Below are 20,896 nucleotides of genomic sequence, written 5' to 3'. Positions count from 1 at the left end.
CACGTGTATTACGTGCTTCGCACACAAAGGCAAACCCGAAGCGCGAAGTATGGGGGCCGAGCCCTGTTCTTAAGCATATGGAAAACAGCATAAGTATGGCAATATAATAAAGGAAAATCTTTTTCGCCATCGTGAAGCGGCAGTGTACTTTTATTGTGCAGCAGCAGGTTTCTCTTCGCGCCTTTTTGTTACCGTTTCTCTCTCTCTCTCTCTCTCTCTCTCTCTGTGCGGACAGCGCACGCTCTATAGACTCTGTAACGGCATCCACTACCAGCGCACACACACACACGCAGGGGTCTTTCGACTGCGTCTGGCTGCGGCTTCGCAGCGTGCGCAGAAACTACAGTTAATAAATGTCTTTGCATTGCATTTCGTCATTTCTAACCTTGCTTTTCTTACCTCTTCCCTCTTCCCTCTTCACCCCATCCTTTTAACTTCCCTCGTTTACCAACACGAGTCTCCAAGGCAGTCATCGATATGCACAAGCAACTATCGCTTTAAACTTTATTCAACAAAACTGTAAAAACTACTAAAATGGCCCCCGCAATGGAACTAATTGCGGCCCTCGAGCATACCGCGTCTTCAGATCAAAATGAGCTTTCGGATGCAACTAAATACTTGGGCGAGGCAGCAGCCAGCAATCTGCCAGAGCTGCTCAAGGCGCTCTCCGCTGTGCTGGCCGATCCGACAAACAGCGACTTGGCCCGCATGGCTGCCTCGCTTTTTATAAAAAATAATCTGTACAGCTGGAATGATGAAGTTAAGCAGAAAAAGCAGGAAATGTGGCAGCAGCTTCCCAATGAGATTCGCGAAGTGATCAAATATAACCTGCTGGTCGCATTGGGTACGGAAAACGCGAGACCATCCTGTGCCGCCCAGTGCGTGGCAGTGTTGGCTGTCATCGAACAGCCCTTGCAGCGTTGGAACATTATTTTCCAGACGCTGCCCAACTACGTGATCGGCGAGGGATCGAACGAGCTTCTACGCTCGTCTGCTCTGGAGGCCATTGGCTATATCTGCCAGGAGATGCAGTGCGGCATGGTGGAGTCGGAGGCGAAGCGGCTGCTGGTTGCCATTGTCCATGGCATGAGCGAGGACGAACCTTGCCATCATGTGCGCCTGGCCGCCACCACGGCGCTGCTCAACTCGCTGGAATGCATTAAGGACATATTTGAGACGGAAGGGAAGCACATCATGTTGGTTGTCTGCAATGCCGTGAAAATTACTGCCACGGACGCACATACTCGTGTGGTCGCACTTCAGTGCTTGGATAAGCTTGTGAGCCTGCGCTATCAGCTGCTGGAGCAATGCATGCAGGAGGTTTTCTTCGTCACGCTGGACGCCATGAAGGCGAACGACGATGCCGTTGCTCTGCAGGGCATCGAATTCTGGTCGACTATATGCCAGAAGGAGATCGATCTGGCTATGGGGAGCCAAGAAAGCATCGAACAGTCCATGCAATATGCACGTCAGGCCATGCCGTACCTCATGCCAGTGCTGATCAAGCGGCTAACCAAAAAGAATGAGTTCGAGGCCGAGGATGCTAACAATCCGGCAACTGCTTCGTCGGTGTGCATCAAGTTGATGGCCAAGTGCTGCAAAAACGACATAGAGCCCCATGTCCTGCCTTTCATCCTGCAGAACATTGAATCGCAAAACTGGGAACTGCGGCATGCCGCCGCTATGGCCCTAGCCTCCGTGCTGTACGAACTGGACACCAACAATGTGATTCCACTGGTGGAGTCGCTTATCCACCTGATGTCCGACCCCAGGATCTGTGTCCGCGACACCACAGCCTGGATATTGGGTCGCATTTATAGCGTCGTGCCGGAGAGACATCTGGCAGCGCTTGTCGAGTGTTTGCTGCTGAATTTGCGCTCAGAGCCAAGTGTGGCCTCCAAGGTGTGCTGGACATTCCGTGGCCTCTTCAAGGCTGCCCGCAGTGTCGACCCAACTGGCGAGACGTATGCCCTCTTTCCACACATTAAATCCATCGCCGAGGGGCTGCTGGAGACCTGCGATCGTTGCGATGGTGCCCAGGACAATCTGAACGTCGCCGCCTACGAGGCTCTCAACAGTTTGATCCTGGATTCATCCCAAGACTGCTATTTGATGGTGCAGCACACTACCCTGGTGATATACGAGCGCATACAGAAGGCAATCAAAATGGAGCCGATCATCGGCAGGGACTGCCGTCAGCAGCGGAGTGATTTGCTCTACCTGCTCTGCCGCACACTCAAGTGTCTGCTGAGTAAATTATCCGTGGAAGATGCTAGTCAGGTGTCCGATGTCATTATGGAAGCCATGCAGAGCATCCTTCGATCGAGTGCTGGGTGGATATTGAGTGAAGTGCCGGGGAATGTATACCATGTCGTATCCACACTGGTAAATCAATTGCAACTGCAATTTGAAAAGTATATGCCAGACTTCACGCCCATGTTGATCTGTGGACTGAAGACGCGGCAGAACTATCTGACAGTCAGTGCCTCAATCGAACTAATAAACAATCTGTGCCATGTCCTCAAAGGCCAAATGGCACCCTACTGTGATGAGCTTGTGCAGGAGTTGATGAACAAGCTAAGCGACCCAAGTGTCCATCTCGCAATCAAGACGCCAATACTCTCGGCCATTGGGAACATGGCCTTCGCCATTGGAGGCCATTTCGAGAAGTATGCTGCTAAAGTGCTGGAACTGCTGCATTATACCTCCGATGTGTGCCTCCAGCTGGGTCCAACCACCATTTACTCATACGAGCTGCGCGAGAGCATCCTGGAGGCATACACTGGCATCAGTTACGGCCTGAAGGGCAGCGTGCAACTGGAAGCCCATCTCCGACACATAATTCTCTTAGTCGAACGCCTGGTCCAGGATGGCGACATGACGGAATCGATGACAGCTCTCGCCACAAATTTAACTCGCAATCTCTCCAGTTCCACAAACTGATGGACAGCCCGCGAATACTCTATACTCGTGACCCAACAAGGATGTACCTTGTACCAACTGGTGCAGCCAGAAGACAGACGAATGAATGAATGAAAGAATCCAAAGAACTAAACTATTTTTCAATATTATCATCATTTATTCAAATGTATTAATTTCTCATTTTCATTTCTCTTTTGTGTTGCTGTTGTTGATGTTCTCTCTCTTTTACTATATTATATTTATCGCACATTTCCACTCACCAATGCTCTTTTTTGGAGGGGCGTTAGTTTTCATCATTTTCATTTGTTTTACTTTACTTTACTTTACTTTACTTACTTTTACGCTACTTACTCATCATTTGCACGCGAATTGTATGTATGCATTTTTGTTTGTTTTTACTTTACTTTGCTTTCCCTTCCTGCTGCTGCTCTTTCTCTTTGCTTGGGGTAAATTTTGTTTAACTTCATAAATGATTACGCTTGCACATACATTAGCTACATACAATATACTCCTACATATATACATATCATGTACATATATTTGATGTACGTCCGTGCATTATGCTTTTACTGAGAGAGGCGAAACGAAATCGAAATCGTAATCGTAATCGTAATCGAAACCGAAACAATGCCAATACCAATACCAATACCATTACTCAAGTACAACAAAGAAAGACTCACTGTTAATCGGTAATCGGCTTTTAGTTTATTCCAGTAATTATAAGTATTCATTTCTTACGTGACTAAGCCTGGGTAGGTATTCATTTCCTTTTTTAATTTTCATTTTTCATATTCATTTTATTTCCCTCATGCTTGCACTGCTACTTCCGATCTTCAATATTCGTGTCTAGCTTCAAAGCTCTTTGCTTCCGCTTCCGCTTTCCCTTTTCCTCTCGGTGTTGTTTGGTGTGTCTGCCTGTGTGTGGTGTGTGTGTTTGAGTGTGTGGAGCTCCTTGTATATGTAATTGTATAAATTTCCAAAAACAAAAAAAAAATGCCTAACTGTTGCCACAGTAACGCCAGCGTTACCTGAACTCTATGTATATAATATCTCCTCCTCCATATACACATCTATACCATGCCATATCTCTGCCCACTGCACTCTGCACTCTGCACTCTCTTCATACGATTGAAATGCTGCTCCTGCCTGCCTTCATCCTGTCAGCTGGCAGCATTTCAAGCAGCTTGTCTGTCGTTCTCTAATAACCCAGCGTCGCCAGCGCACACATTTTTAATTGTATTTTTTTGCTTTAAGTATATTTTTTGTTTTGTGTTTTTGTCGCTTTGTCTTTGTCTTTGTGTTTGTCTTTGGTGTTTTTCATTTCATTATGGTACAAAACAAGCCTTCTTTTTCCATCATTTGTATTGCATTTTTAGCATCTTTCCACTTTAAATGTTGTGTGTGTTCAAAATGTTCCAACATTTTTGGTAACTGAATTTATGCCGCTCTCTATTTATATAGTAGATATACACGTATACTATATATTTATGTTTATAGTTAAGTTATCTCAAAAAAAAGTTATCTCAATTACGGCTAACAGCACAACAAACAGTTTTCACTTTTGGTTTTCGTCTTGCTATTCAATCCAAAACATTTGGCCAACCTGTACTACAAATGCTTATATCTCTCCTCCCTCTACATGTCGTATGTATAGTATCTGTCTACATATTATGCGAATATCTCATGATCAAAGGAGTCAACAGAAAACTCTACACACATTCTACGCGTATGTGCCATATGTTTTCCACATTTATATTTATATATTTAATTAATACAGATATATACAATGATATCATTTTGCGGCACTTGCTGCAGCAACACACAAAAATCAAAAGAACAGACAACAGGTTCTCTCGTACAAATACAAATACGAATACCCTACACGATTCAATTTCAGTCCAAAACATGGCCAACGAGGCCATCGAAATTGCGTGGGCTACATTTAGTTACAGAGATACATAGATGTACTCGTAGTTGCTGTTGTACTTGCTGTTTCTACAAAGTCATCCAAAAACATACATACATGCACATATGTATTTATATAGTCTATTATGTATATTAGTAGATGGTAGATTCATAAATTGCTTGTCTTGTTTTTCGGATGAGGCTGAAGTTCTGAGTTGGTTAGCATAATTTTAAATATGATTTTTCTTCAATTTAATTTACTTTTTAGTGATCTCTGTTGTGATCTGATCGATTTGGTTTTTGGGCTTTAAATTCATTGAATTAAACACATACTTACACACAGAGAATACACGTGCATGGTACATGTGTATGGTTAGGCTAAGTTAGTTTCAACTCGAGTATACATCAAATGTACGTACATATGTACGCATGTACTATATAGTATGTATATGTATGCATATAAATGTATATGTAGTTTCGGTTAATACTCTGGTAAATGACGAGTACGCACATATTTATTCAGTTTTCGGGTTATCTTCTACATCTGTTTTCCTATATTCTGAATCGGTTTGCGGGGTTTCTGTTTCTGAGTTTCTGGGTTTCTGGGTTCCTGGTCCTGTCTCTCCTCTGTGGACCTCTAGGCTGTAGTTTCATTACTCACAGGAAAATATCTTATTACAAATACAATTTTACTTCAATTTTATTATTCATTGTTCTTGTGAGAGGAGAAAAAAGTCATTTGGTTTTTTTTTTTGTGTTGTTTTTCTTTTGTTTTTTTTTTTTTTATTTATTTCACTCAATTTTTGTTTGTTAAAGTAGCTTTTTCGCTTTTCGCTTTTGTTTAAGTTTGCCATGGACTTGCCGTCGTTCTTTTTGCTGTTGCTGCAACTATTGTATAATTAATTAATCATTAATCATATATGTAGGTATATGTATGTATCGCTTGTTGTATTTCTGTAGGTTGATTAAGTTTCGACAAATAGTAAATATGAAGCGCACATTTACAATGCTGCTTAAATTGCTATAAAGTATTCTTGCTTCAAATTAAACTTCATCTACAAATTCCAGTTAATCGTTATACTCATTTTGCAATCCATTTGCTTGCATCTTTTGCTTCAACATTCATCTTCTTTGGATGCATATTTCTGTGTATATAATTATTTGTATATTGTTTTTTTTATGTACATACTCGTCGTACATGTGCATCATAATTTTAATGATATTTTTAGACCATCAAGGTTCTCTTTTCTCCATTTCTTTCACATATTTTATATATTGTTATGTATTTAAAAAAAAGACTATTTTATGCGCGGATCCTGCCCGCTTAAACACAAAAAAGAAATATGTGTGTAGGTATATATGTATGTATGTATATCGTATATAGCACTAAGGTCTGAAAAAAAAAATAATAATAATAGTCGGATAATAAATTAATAACAATAAAACATAATATAAAAACAATAGATATAAAAATTATGCGCTCTTTAGAATTTGGCCTGCCACATTGATCGATCCGCGCACCAGCGCCTGGATCGTGACTTTACATATGCATATATGTATATATGTATATACACTCGTATATGGTATAGCTGTCCTATATGTAAAGCTATATAGATATACTATATGTATGTATAGGTTAGGTATAAATAAATGGTACTATAGCCAATGACTTTTCGTTCTTTTTCTTTTCCTTTTTCTTTTCCTTTTGGTTGGTTGCATTTCGATAACTAAAAATTGCTTGTGCTTGGTTTGGTTTTTGGTTTTTTTGTTTTGTTTTGTTTTGTTTGTTTGTATTTGTTTTTAGTATCTTTTATTTTGTTTGTTGTCGAAGAGTCTTTTTCTTTTTCTTTGTTTGTAAATTGTGTGTGTTTTTTTTTTCCAGTAAAATTGTTCACTAAATTCATGTTCTGTTCCACATGCTCTTTCTCGTTCTCGTTCTCATTTTCCTTCCTGTCTGTTGTCTGTTGGCTGTGGTCTCTGGTCTGTGTCTTGCCTCGTTTCGGTTTGATTTTTAATTTGTGTGTGTTTTTTTTTCTTCAGCTTAATAACTAAATAATATTAATATATGTGTAATGTAATATATAGCGAAAAACATTTGCGAAGACAGCGTTTGACATTATTTTCTGTTTCTCTCCATTCTCCTTCTCTCTCTTTGTTTCCAGCTCGTTCTTCTTATGGAAGCAAAACTTAAATTGCAATTCAAAAAGAAATTCAAATGGAAATGGAAATTCGTTAGCAAAACCTAAAATGTATCTTCATTTCATGCCCATTCCCATTCCCATTCCCATTCCTTTAAACATTTCTCTTTCTCATCATGAATTGCCTTTTCCTTTTCCTCCTTATCTTCCTCTTGCTATCCTTATATTTGCCCTTCTTAGTTTTTATGTTATATGTTTTTTGGCTTTGTTTTCTTTCATTTAGTTTAGCGGCAACATTTGCCTGCTGCTTGATTTAAATTCGAGTCAAACATCTAAATTATTTACAAATAATATTACAAAAAAAAAAACTATTTTATAGATACATATATGTAAATATTGACATACATATAAGTACATACATATGTATGTATGTATGTATATATGTGTATATATATATATGAATAACTATACAACTACAGTCTGGCTGTAGACCACTCAAGGGAAACAGCGGGGGAGGGGCGGTCTTCAGGGGTTCTCGTTTCTCGTTTCATTTTCAACGTGGGATTTTTTCTTTCAATTTGTTGTTTAATTCACTGGGTTCTTACACTTTACATTGGTTTTTCTTTTTCTTTTACTTGTTCTTTTCTTTTTTGCTTAGTTTTGTTTGGGTTTGGGTTTGTTTTGTTGTTGCTTCTTTTGCTTTGTCTAAATTATAAAATTTTCAATATACGCTGCTGCTAACGGCTTTTGTCTAAGGTTATCAAAAACAACAAAATCATCGAGTAAAATAAACTTTTTTCAGGCATTCATAAAACATTAAAAAACTTAAAAACTTTCGCTTATGCTTAAATGTACTTCGGCCACCGCTTTACGTTCCGTTTCGTTCCGTTCCGTCCGTTTCGTTCTGTTCTATTCTGTTTCGCTCCGATCTGCTCGGTTCTGGTGGGTGGAACTCCGCCAGCAGTTCTTGGCCTGGGTTCAGTTTTGTCAATGGTTTAAAATAGGAGCAGAGGCTGAACAATGTGTGTGTAGCTGCCTTAATTACACTAATGCTAATGTTTAACAGCAGATTTAACAGAGGGTTTTCTCTTGCCTTGCTTAGTGCTTAAGTATGTAGTTCAGATTTGTTTAACAATAATCATTTGCAACAAAAATCGTCTATAATTTTGGGTAGGGGAGGGATTCTCAGGATCTTGGGTCCGGGTGGAGTTTTGGTATCATCTTAGTATTAGTTGCGATAATTGGTTTGCTTCTTGCTTCTCATTCTTTTAGCTTTGTCTTGGTTTTGGTTTTTCCTTTACTTTTTCAAGAATTTGCAAAGAAATCAGAAATCATGTCCCAGCATTTTCTCAAATCTTTCTCCTGATCTTGATCTCGTTTTTAGTTATTTTTCTCTTTTGTTTTTATGCGTGTGTTTGTGTGTGCTTTTCAGGGGGAGTTTTCAACATCAATCTCATTGTTTTTTCCATTAAGTAAATTTCTAATTTCCTTTTTTTTTGTTTTTTTTTTTTTTGTTTTGTTTTTGCTTTTCGTTTTTCTATGCTTTGTAAGTTAAACGGTACTTTTGCTATTGCTGTTTTGGTTTTTTGTATGCTTTAAACATTTGTTTAATAGATTTTTGTTTTTTTTTTTTTTTTTTTTTTTTTTTTTTTTTTTNATAACAGTAGTAGCTGCCGATCTATGTGTCTGTAGTTGGATTAATTGCCCTTATGCTACTGTTTCACTGCAGATTTATCAGAGGGTTTTCTCTTGTCTTGCTTAGTGCTTAAGTATGTAGTTGCGATTTGTTTAACAATAATCATTTGCAACAAAAATCGTCTATAATTTTGGGTAGGGGAGGGATTCTCAGGATCTTGGGTCCGGGTGGAGTTTTGGTATCATCTTAGTATTAGTTGCGATAATTGGTTTGCTTCTTGCTTCTCATTCTTTTAGCTTTGTCTTGGTTTTGGTTTTTCCTTTACTTTTTCAAGAATTTGCAAAGAAATCAGAAATCATGTCCCAGCATTTTCTCAAATCTTTCTCCTGATCTTGATCTCGTTTTTAGTTATTTTTCTCTTTTGTTTTTATGCGTGTGTTTGTGTGTGCTTTTCAGGGGGAGTTTTCAACATCAATCTCATTGTTTTTTCCATTAAGTAAATTTCTAATTTCCTTTTTTTTTGTTTTTTTTTTTTTTTTTTTTTTTTTTTTTTTTTTTTTTTTGTTTTGTTTTTGCTTTTCGTTTTTCTATGCTTTGTAAGTTAAACGGTACTTTTGCTATTGCTGTTTTGGTTTTTTGTATGCTTTAAACATTTGTTTAATAGATTTTTGTTTTTTTTTTTTTTTATTTGTTTGTTTTAGTTAGGTTTCTTTTTGTTTAGTTTTTTTTTTGGTATTTTTTATAAGATTTTTTTCTTGGTTTTTTTATAGGTTTTTTGTTGTTGTTTGTTTGCTTTTGTTAATAATAGTCACTAACGTAGTGGGAAAAAGTGTTGAGCCTTTTCCGTAAATCTGCGATACATTCCCGCGACTCTCCGTCATATTCCACCTTGTTGCGCTTGATTTTGCACGTCACCCGCTATGGGTGCGACGCCACCACCACCGCCGCCCCCACCCGAGCCGCCACCCAGCGCCGCAGTGGCTATGGTGGCGCTGGAGCCGGCATCGGCACGGCCCTCGCTATCATCGTCGCACTCCTCCTCCAGCTCGGCCAAGTTCTCCTGATCGGACTCTTCCAGAGTTACCTGAAAAGTGCGTCAGGAAGAAAGAGTGTCAGTTGGATGGATCCAAGGGGATCATTGAATAGTTTACTTGAAAGCGTATCTTCTCATCCTGTGGCATATCATCGGCCGCCGACGGTGGCGGCGATGGCGGTATCATGCTCTGGTAGTAGTCTCTGTTCTCTTCAAGCGTATCGAGTATATCCTGGGCATCGGGATGCACCAAATCGGCCCAAGTCTCCCAGAGCGGATGCACAATGTAATCGATGAAGCCCACCTGTGACTTCTCAATGGTGGCATTATGACGATCGCACATCGGACTGATGTCCATGCCCGACTCACGCTCCTTATCGCCCTGTAGGAAGAACTCCTCCATGAGTAGGGCCACCCAGCGCTTATATAGCGGCAGCGGTTTGGTGGGATTGCTTAGATCAGCGCAATGCACCAGATTCTCAAGCACCTGCAAGGCATCGCAATAAAATGGATCAAAATCGATCTAAATATTGTAGATGCCAAACACTCACCTGTATACGATCGGTGTAGTTGTCCAGCAGCAAAACTCCAGAGCCGGCGACTTTTTTGGTTTCCACCATTGTCTTTAGATCGGCCAGCAGACTCATGTGCTTGGACATGTCCGTTGAGAGCACAATATCAATGACCATTTTTCTCAATGTTTGGCGTTGTTTCCTATGGACAATAAAGTAAATTATTATATGGCACATAAGGCGCAAGATGTTACTCACTTTTGCATATTACAGAATATATCACATCCTTGATTTTGCAATAATTTAAAGGCAACCGCTAAGTGATGATTTTCCAAAACAGATTCGTCATTGTACATTAATGCTAGCTCGGAACCTGCACGAAAACAAAAGAAAAAACAGAGTGGGAGCAAAATGAGCAAACAATTAGCGATCAAAACTCGCTGCAGAAACTCACTTGAGTTAACCAAAAATTGATTGGTTAGGCCTGGATGATCAACATCGTGTATGCAAGCAGCGAATAGTGCCCCGCCCACCTCAAGCGGTGTGAATACGCCCTCGAGTGCCGGTGTATTGAGTAGCACATTGGTGCTCTGTGTCACATCAGCGGCATGCAGCGAATTGTGAAACGGATTGTCTTTAACGTAGTGGTCCTCCAGAGTAGTCATAAAGTTAAGAAAAGTTTTCGGTGGTATCATAAGACTGGTCAGTAATTCTCTACTCTGTAATAGTACAAACGGAAAAAGGATTAACGATCAATGTACAAATGGGAAGGCGCTGCTGGCAGGACTCACCTGAAATATGGTGTATGCCACACAGGTGAGCGGGCGATTGCAACTCCAATCGCCAATCTTGAATATCTCAATGCCCCAGGTGTCCAGCTCACCGAGCAGCGTGCCCAGCTCGTTCTCCTTGGGCGTCTCCACCCCAAATGTGGGCAACTTCTCGCCGGTGAAGCTATTCGTGTGGGACAGTGGCCGCTTCACACCGCTGATCTGTGACATGGGCGGGCCGCGCGGCGACCGTGCGCGTGCAGCACCATATTGCTGCTGGTTAATGAGAGCAGCGGCGCTTGCCACCTCCGGGTTATCGTCCACGCGTAGCGAGGGTAAATCGAACTCTTGCTGTTTGTCTGCAAATAAAATGGACCCAAATGGAAGGGATACAATTTATTAAGAATCATCATCATCATCATCATCGCATGGCACACACACACAAACACACAAACACACAAACACAGACCCCCAGGCTCAGCACAGACTGACTGAAAGTGGATCAGAAGGATGCAAATCGGAGCATGGAGCGGAATGCGGGCAGCGGACTCTTCTTGCGTCTGTTTACACAGCCACATATACTCGTAAATATTCAAGAGTTGGCAAACAAAACTTTAGCATAGTACTTACATGCCCCTCCCCAACCCTTCAGCTGCAGCTTCCTGCTCCCACCAATCATCTATTCAGAACTTCATTTTGCCTACTTTCAGGTCAAGCGCTGCTACCCCTACCCATCGCTCGCACTCCACTTTCCAATTGTTTGTTTTTCTAGCACAGAGAGAGAGAGAGAGAGAGAGAGAACGTTCCACAAATTGCCTCTGAATAAATTAATATTCATTTCGAAAGTCCAAATTGCGAGAAAGAGAAAGTGCTGTGAATGTATAAACACACAAAAAACCCACGGACGTGCAAGTGTCCACAAAAAAATCAACAGGAATTTTGCAGATTTCGTTTTGTTGATTTAACTGTTGCTCCAAGCGGGGCATGTACAGGGGTGGGGTATGTATCTGTAACCCTCAATTGCGCTCCCAACCCAATTGATGGATATCCAAAGCTTCATTTAAGCTCTAGCTTGCAAGGATTTCAATGCATAATCAATGGATAATCCAGTAAGCTTTGACCATGTACAAAAACCATTAAAGTACAGCCAATTCCTGTAGTCTGGGTGTTGCAAAAACCACATACATTGCGTGTACATGATGCAGCATATTAAAGTTGCGTATTCAGGCGAGTTTCGTGCCTCAATCCTCATCAAAAACAAAGCATACAATGAGCACGAGTACGCACAAGCGAATGCTGCAAAAGAGAACGTGCCAGAATAGTAGAAGAGAAAAACAACATGCATGTTGTGTGCATGATTCGGCACGTCACAGCCCACTCGCTGCTTTACATTCAATATTTTGTTGCCGGCCAGGAGGTCACTTTAAATCCTGACATTTGTTTTGGCTCCCACCCAAGAGTATTGAAATCATTTTCTTTATGTGAGATTGAGGGAGAGAGAGAGAGAGGGGCACAGGAATGTCCAATGGGGCAACTCTATCAGCTTGACAGCGCATAAATTTTGCGCCCCCTGCCGCATGAAAATCTTTTGCGCATTTGCTTCCTATTTTTGTTCGCTTTTCGCTTCTCTTCTATCCTTGCCAGGGAGTAAAAAGAAAAAAGTTATTCACCTGATGTGCGGCAGCATCTTGTTTTGCATATGTTGTGTGTGTGTGTGTGTGTGTGTGTGTGTGTCCCCGTCCTTTGGATTGTACTTCTGGCCAAATCTGTTTCTGAATCTGTTTCTGTTCCAACTTACGACTTCAGGTGGGGCTTACTCCTATGCTTTCTCCCCACTCCCCACCGCTCAGCCACCCACTGATGGCACCCACTGCTGGCACCACTCCCAAGTATAATCTGTCCCTGTCCCCCCTGCCTATATTTTGACTTTTTGCTTCGGTTTCGAGGTCGAGTCGGGCGGGCGGCGTGGGCTTCTGTTTCAAATGAAGTGTTACAAATGGACATTAGAGCCTCTCCCCCCCCCCCCCCCCCCGGGGGGGGGGGGGGGCACCCAAATGCGATTTTATGCTTGATAAAATACAAAAACAAAAACTAGCACAGATACGAGTATAGGCCTGGAAATTCTAGTGAAAGGTAGCCAGAGACCCAGCCGACCCAGCCAGGATGTACATCAGAAGGACTTTGCCGGCTATCTCTCTCTCTTTCTCTCTGTCTCTCTCTGTCTCTCTGTCTCTCTGTCTGTGTGGACTCGGAAGTTAGCGAAGCAGAAATATGGACAAATGTGCAAATATGCCACCCAGTGGCCGTCCCCCACATTTACTTTTTTTGTTGTTGTTGCTGCTTCCCTGCTCTGCTTTTCCCTTTCAACTCTTCCTTTTTTTGTTGTGTTTTTGCTGCGTCCCCAGCCTAGGTGCGGCGCCTTTGTTTGTGCACGCCCCCAGCTTCGGTGTCCACTCTCCACTCTCCACTGGCCACCGCATGCCGCATGCCGCATGCCGCATCCATCCAGATACCCGCTTTGCGCTATCGCACACAAAGTGCCACAAAGTGGCTTTGGCCTGGACAAAAGCGAGCAGGCTGGCAGGAAGGCGCCAGGGATCGACTGCGGGATTGGGCCATTGTGGATTGGGGCAGGACACGGACACGGACATGGACACTCGGCCTGCGGGCTTGGTTCGCAGGTTAAACAATGAAATTTCCACTTCATCTGTTTTTATGCTGCTCTGCATAATTTAATTTTGCACTTTCAATCCAACGCCTGAGGCGAAAGCGGTGACTCCACCAGAAACGTAGCTACAGACATACGGAAGAACAGTTCAAAACATTTCTCAATGTAACACTCCAGGAGCAGTACGTGACTTTTGACTGCGGATTCAATATTGACAGCCCCCGGCTGGAGATCGAAACGATGGTTGATCGAGAGCTGGAATATTATGTGTGGATTATGCACGGCAAATACTCTTCTCTCTTTTCTGACAGCATTTTTGTGGCCCAAAGCGGCTTGAGATGTCCACGGTATTGCAGCTGCGACTTACTGGGCATCCGTCCATGATTTGCATAATATTTTCTGCTGCTGCTGTTGCTTTATTCGCAGCATAATTTGCTGCCGTTCTGCCACGGAGCATGGAGATGAAGATGGATGGCGGCGGGGCCTGGAGTTTTCTTTCTTTAGCTTTTCCCTTTACTTATTTTTTATTTTTTTGGGTTCTTGTACGACGTCTGCTGTGGTTAATGCGATTTTATTGCATACTTCTGTGCGCTCTGCTCAACAACAATTTCAACAACAGCAGTAGGGAACAACAAACTAGCAGCATCGCGAAACAAATTGCAAAGCGAAACGAAACGAAACGAAAGTTTAAGTTGAAATTCCTTGAATAACTTTCCAGCACATTTACATTCGCTTGGTGGAGGGGCAAGGAAGGAACACCCATTGATAGTTATAGTTCTCTACCATTGATGATGCGAAATAAAAGGTGAATACAATTGGAAAAATACTGATTGAGGGACTCGCATCACTTTGTAGCTGCCACGCGTGTCTAGTTTAACGTCAACTTGTCTGCTAGCTTTTCACAGACTGGCTTAGACGAAGAGCGAGACACTTTTGCCTACTTTGTTTGCTTAATAAAATACCTATTGTATGCCCCATGGTGGCTTCAACTTACCCAAAAATGTGGAACATATATATTCGGAAATTTGATTTCCCGATCTGCTTGACTCGCTGAAGTGTGACAGCTCCTTGTTTAGCATGCGTTTGAACTGGATACAAAGAATATTGTTATAAGAATGTAAATGCAAGCATATAGGATGGGAGGATGTACCTTGAGTGATGCCATGTCGGAGACACTGCGATGCGTCTGTATGGTCTCCAACTGATCCAAACACCAGTCTAACTCCTCAATGGTATCGGTGGCTAGGCGTGTGTAGGCCTCATCGCCCTGCGCCAATTGAACGCCACTGGCGTTGCCGCCGCGTCCGGATGACGATTGAGCTGGCCGCCTGGATCTTGTTTGATTAATAAATGGTTTTTCCACACACACACAGATAGAGAGCAAAAAAGAGAGAGAGAGAGAGACAGAAGCCAGGGAGAGAGAGAGAGTGGGATTTTTGGGAAAGGATACAGGGAGGAGGGTTTTTTTTTTGGATTTTTTGGGAACACCGAAAAAAACATTGATCAAACAATCAAACAAACGAAAAAGGAGTGTACGGGAATGAAAGAGAGTAAAAATATATTTAAAAAAAAACATAAAACAATGTCAAATGATCAGGATCAAAATGAAAACAAACAGAAAGGGATGCAAACGGTAAACGGCAAACAGGCGGGAGCACAAAGAATTGGTTATGGAAATGTAAATGGAAATGGAGAGGGTTTGGATGAGTTTTTTTGGTGGATTGTAGCGGGTTTGTGGTGTGTATTAGGGTTGGTGAAAAGGTTCACAACATTTAGATTGATTTGGTTGCAAAAGTCGAGTATCAATCGAGCGAAAAACAACACACACATTTGTTTATTTATGTACACACATATTAGATGGAGCAATGAGCGAGAGAGAGAGAGTTAGAGTAGAAGAAAGAGAGAGAGAGAGAGAGAAAAAAAATATTTATATATATGAAAAAACATTTGCAACAAATTCTGTTTCGGTTTTAATTGTAGTTTATGTTGGCTTGGGGGTTGGGGTTTTGCTTTTATTATTTACATCACATTTTTGGTTCGTGTGAAAGGGGTTTAAGTTCTACTCTTAGGTCTAAAGAGGTTGCTTAATGGGCATTTGGGGGGGCAAGTGTTGGGGCAGCTGGGTGGGTAGAGATTATGAGGGGTCAAAGCAATCAACCAAAAACAGCAACGTGCAAATGCAACAACAACCAAACAACCAACACTTTTTTGTGTGTGATTTTTTTCCTGGTTGAACAACCCAGTCCCAGTCCCAGTCCCAGTACCAGTTGAGATTTTCGCTTGAAAAAATAGATCTGTGTTCCTCTCAGAAATGATATTTTTTGTGCTCGAAATTTAAGTTCTTTTCGCAGCCAACGACCAACAAATATTCTTGGTAAAATATCAAAATGTTCTGTGTATAAATAACACCTCGATTCGAGAGAATCTTTTTTTGGATTTCTTACTTTTTGTTTTATTCTATTTTATTTATTTATTTATTTTTTGGCGATATTTTTGGCACGTTTCACGTCATTTCTGTTCAAGTGGCAGCAAGTGGGTGTGTGAGAGAGAGGGCGGGCTGCGGGCTGCGGGCTGCGGGGGCGGTTGCTTGATGAGTCCCGAAGACCTTCAACCTTTTTCCAAAGGGTTTTCGATTCCCCTCTCTCACACATTTTCGGGTGTATTTCTATTTTTATTTATTATAAAATACACATTTACCCAAAGACCATCAAAAGTTATTGTTAGTCGTCGAGGTTCAAGTGTGGAAGGCATAGGCATAGGCATAGGGATAGGGGCTGTTCCCACACCACAGCACTCGGTTGTTGTTGTTGTTGGTATTATTATGGTTGTTGTCATTGTAGTCGCTGGCTTCTTTTTTTGTTTATTTATTTTATTTGTATTTTCTGCTTTTTTTCTCTTTTTGATTAATTAAAGTGTGAGACGACAAAAACACACCGAGAGCACAAAAGAGGGAGTGGGTAGTAGAGGGTTTTAGTTAGTTAGACAGCGAGAGAGTGTAATAGTGGGGGTTACATGGGAGGTGGAGGTTAGGGCGAGCAAAGAGCAGGCAGCAACACAGACAGCGAGAGAGAGAGCGGGGCAACTGAGAGGCTGGGATTTGGGTTGGAAAAGATTTCAGTTGGTTTTTGTTTTTTTTTTTGGGGTCAAGTACATCTCTTAGTGCACAACAAATTGAATGTCTCTTCACATAGTGGGGCATGGGCATGGGGTCGGGTCGGGTCGGGTCGGGTTGGATCGGTTGCTGGTCGGGTTTTGGGGCTTGTTTTGTCAAGGTCACAGCCACAACACAACACTTACTTGTTTGATGCTGGAACATTTGTCAGACTTAATAAATTGTTGCGCACTGAACGTAAGCTGGCTAAAATTTGGGCGAACGGCGTCACAATGAGATCCTCGCCATGGCTACAGAAAGACATAAAGAAAAGACAGAAGAGATATTCCATTAGTAATAATTTGTGGTGCATTGTATTGGCTAGCTTATGGCAAATGATGTAGATATAAATATTTGTTTAAAGCACTTCTAAAGCATGCACGAGATCTACTTAAATACAAACGATGAACATAAATATGTACTTATGTATGTACTTATGTATGTAGATATGTACGGATGTAAGCTTGGTGAATGTTTTGGCATTTAAAGCGTGAGAAAAAACAATAAATTGATTGACACAAAAAATGTATTCCCTTTTCTTTTTTGAGGCATTTGCGCTTTGCAACCTGCACATTGGGTTGGGTGGGGTTGGGGCTAGCTGGCGGATATGGAGTGCAAGTGGCCAAAAAGGTCAGTGTCTGGCCTCAATATGCACCACCGAAAAACAACAACAAAAAGACAAAACCAAAACCAAAAACCCACCCAGCCGCCCACACACTCAGGGTCCGCTAAAGGACGCGCCATGGCGACGGCCAAGTTTCGCCACTTTCTCCTTTGTTTTTTTTTTTTTTTGGCTGTTGAAAATTCCACAGAAATTGAGGAAAACATATAGCAAAAAAAAAAAAACCAAAAGAAAAAAATAGAAGAGAAGAAGGAGGATATACTATCGGAGGATGGATGGGTGGCTCTCCTTAGTGGCACACTCACTTGCTTTGAACATTTTCTGCTCTGTGCCAAAAATAAGACAAAAAAAAAACAAAAACAAAAACCAAATTCGAAATGGGCAAACGAAGCAAATCGCTGGCCAAGCGGACAAAGTTGACAAACAAACAAAACAAAAAATGGCATAAATTAATAATAATAAAAAGTAAAATGGATAATACATACATACATGTGTATGTGTATGTGTGTGAGGGCGTGCACGGTGCGCATCAGTGACGTCACAAAAAAATATACTAAAAGACACGCGCAGAATGGCGCCTAGGAATTGAATTCAAAAGGCAAAAGGTTTTCGCTTTATTTGAAGATATTTTTTGGGTGCTTGCAAATGCCACAATTCCGCTTTTAAGTGACATTAAATACCCATCTCTGGGCACCTTTTGTATGTAATGTAACCCTGTTCTACGCAGGAAAATCTATTTATAATTTCCTCAATTATCCCATAAATATTTGAGGTAATTGCTGTATTTATAGCCGGCACAGAAGCATTTAATTAATTGTCCAACTATAAATTCTTGTACAACCCAAAGGGTTCTTCCTGTTAGCACCTTTTAAACATGAAATCAAATCATCCACAAAGTTGTTCAATGTTGCCTTTGACATAATGATACCTTCAAGGACATCAGCTAGCTGAAAGCCCATTTTTTAGTGCACAGTTTTGGGCGCTTTGGCCGCTAATTTTGTCGCCTCAAGTCTCGGCCGCCAAATTGTTCGACCAAAAAAAGGAGCAAAAAATGGAAAATAAATATGAAAAGCAATTTTTGCCACAGAGCAAGGGAGAGTGCGGGAGATGGCAAGAGCTTGGTCTGGCGGCATGAAAAATGTTTTCCCATTGAAACAACTTTTGACGCATGTAAAATTGACCTCCTTTGCGGCCATAGCCACAACAGCGGCAACAACAATGGCAGCTCATTTACAGGCTCCGTGCTCTCGGCAATCTGCGGTCTCTGTGCCACTTTGGGGTCGCTCCTCCAATGCCCATGCCCATGCCCATGCCCGTGCCCCTCTCCGCCAACGCTGTCTCGCGTGCTTCTGTTTCTGTTTCTGTTTGTTTAACAGATTTTGTTGTTGTTTTTGTTTTGCCTGATTTCTGGCACGTCGCACACTTCACTCGCTCGGGGATCATCGAGAGACATAAAGCATGTACAAAACATATCGGGAAAACAATTGTTGGATGGCATTATCCATCCGTTCGATATCCATCCAACCATCCAATCTCTATGGCAATGCCATTTCCATTCGCAGCACATCACAGCTCCCCGCCACACTTCACTCTCCACCGTCCACCATCAGAAAGAAGTGCCGGCAACTGCATCAGCATCAGCATCAGCATCCCCAGACCCATTTCGGTTGTCTCGCTTTTTTTTTTCTTGCCTGCCTGCCGCTGATTTGTCATTTTCATTTGACGCTTCGTTGATGGGCAGTTGGGGGGATGGCGGGATGGCGGGATGGCGGCGGCTAAGGGGTAAACAGTTTTTCGCATTTTCTTTGGTTTTAATATTGCGACGCATTTTGCAGCCCCACAACCCCTCACCACGACTAGGTTCAAACACACAATGACTCATACGCCCCATGCCTCCTGCAATGGGGAAATTCGGGAGTTTTTTTGGGCGACTTTTTGCAGGCACAAATGCAATTTTTATACTGCTTTGTTTTGTGATTCCTTCAAAATTTGAAACACTTCACTCTGCCCAGATTTATGTTATTTATTTTCAATACAGTTTAAAGCTTCCATCTGTAATATTTCTCTCAACTTTCTATGATAGTTTTCTGCGCCAAAATATTTCTGTGTCGAGCAGCAAACAAACGAAAAGAAGCGCAATAGATCATAATTAATGAAGAGGAATAATAATATATCGGAGAAGAACACGCAGCAGCGAGAAAAACAGAAGAAAAACATCTAGAATCAGACGTCTTGTTTAGTGTCATTAAATTGGAATATAAATATATTGTAGCTACATATATATACGCGATATATATGCATTATACATTATAGTCGGGGGGGTGCGGAATCGATGAGAACCATTTTTGAGGGCGAGCCATAGTTGGGTTGGTTTCGACTGGGGGAAAAATACCTGCGCTGCGACTTAATGGAGAACATATTGTCCCGATCGGCGAGTATGGTCACAGCCAGATCATCCTGCATGATGGATGGTATCATATTGAAGAAGCTGTGCACACGCGGCAGCGACTGCGACGAGGCTGAATTTTTGTTCAGCATTTTGGCTCCAACACTCCACCAAACAACCGCACACACAACAACAAAACTTCAAACTATAACTAAAGCAGCAAACACAAATGGAATATCACTTTTTGGCTTATTTATTTTCTTTGCTTTTTTGGGCGGCCACTTGGCCGGGCTTTGGGCCCCCACTTGGGGCAACTATCGTTCGCGGCTTTATCCGTTCGTTTAAGTTACCAGCCACAACCGGCTGTAATCGTTGAATTTATGGATACGATTCGATCTTGTTGGGTTCGTTGGTATTTTTTGGGGGGTTTTTTTCGAATTTTCCACGAGCGCACGCTGACCGAGAATGAAGCGCGTCCCGCGGCGTGGCCAGCGAAAATACAGCAAAAAACCAACACAAATCCAACAAAAGTGAAAAAGAAAAATTATAGTAGACGACGACGGCGACAGAGCAGCGGCAGCGGCAGCGGCAGCGGCAGCGGCAGCAACGTAACGTAAGAAACAAATTATATTCAACTTAAAAAAATATTTATGTACGTACATACATATATGTACATCTCTCTTTCTCTTTCTCTTTCTGTCTGTCTGTCTCTGTTGTGGTTTCGTGTGTGTCATTTTGCTTGTTTATTTTTATATTTTTATTTTATTTCAGATTTTTGCTTGCTTTTCATCATCATCATCAGCAGCAGCAGCAGCAGCGGCAGCGGCAGCATCTTCTACTCATCATCATCATCATTAGAGGTAGAAGCAGCAGCAACTTAAACAACATTTTTGCTCAATTATTGAGCAAAACAGGGTGTCCGGAATTTATTTTACACCTTAGAAATGGCAATGCATGGCATCAGCACCTGCTGATAAGTACCATCCCAGCACCATAAACAATAATTAAATCAATCAAAACTAATCTAAAATAACATTAAGAAAAGGTTTTCTTGCTGGGGAGTAGCTGCTAATGGGATGGCTCTTGGCTACAGGTAAATGTGGTCAATTTTGGTTTAGTTTTCAAGCAACAAGAAACTGAGAACTTAGAGCTC

At 41.7% G+C, this 20,896-nt stretch overlaps 1 protein-coding gene across 12 annotated transcripts in view; it reads right to left on the bottom strand.

Annotated features, from left to right (window-relative positions):
* Positions 1-9,301: 9,301 nt before the first annotated feature.
* LOC117581566 (cAMP-specific 3',5'-cyclic phosphodiesterase) overlaps positions 9,302-20,896 on the bottom strand; it is a 97,541-nt gene continuing 85,946 nt past the window's right edge. For 6 of the 12 annotated variants that reach the window (XM_034268900.1, XM_034268902.1, XM_034268904.1 and 3 more), the window contains 9 exons: positions 16,882-16,986; positions 14,735-14,918; positions 14,579-14,672; positions 10,938-11,275; positions 10,601-10,865; positions 10,405-10,519; positions 10,186-10,348; positions 9,753-10,121; positions 9,479-9,685 (listed from right to left, as the gene is read on the bottom strand). In XM_034268900.1, the coding sequence (XP_034124791.1) occupies positions 9,479-9,685; positions 9,753-10,121; positions 10,186-10,348; positions 10,405-10,519; positions 10,601-10,865; positions 10,938-11,275; positions 14,579-14,672; positions 14,735-14,918; positions 16,882-16,986 (1,840 nt within the window). Of the gene's footprint in view, positions 9,686-9,752; positions 10,122-10,185; positions 10,349-10,404; positions 10,520-10,600; positions 10,866-10,937; positions 11,276-14,578; positions 14,673-14,734; positions 14,919-16,881; positions 16,987-19,749; positions 19,911-20,896 lie in introns of those variants that run through there. The other 6 variants (XM_034268899.1, XM_034268901.1, XM_034268903.1 and 3 more) reach the window with 4 other exon arrangements.

The sequence above is a fragment of the Drosophila guanche genome, unplaced genomic scaffold, assembly GCF_900245975.1.
Source record: "Drosophila guanche unplaced genomic scaffold, DGUA_6, whole genome shotgun sequence".
In the NCBI taxonomy this organism is placed as follows: Eukaryota; Metazoa; Arthropoda; class Insecta; order Diptera; family Drosophilidae; genus Drosophila; species Drosophila guanche.
Note: the sequence above shows the minus strand (reverse complement) of the source record. Positions and strands in the feature narration are given on the sequence as shown.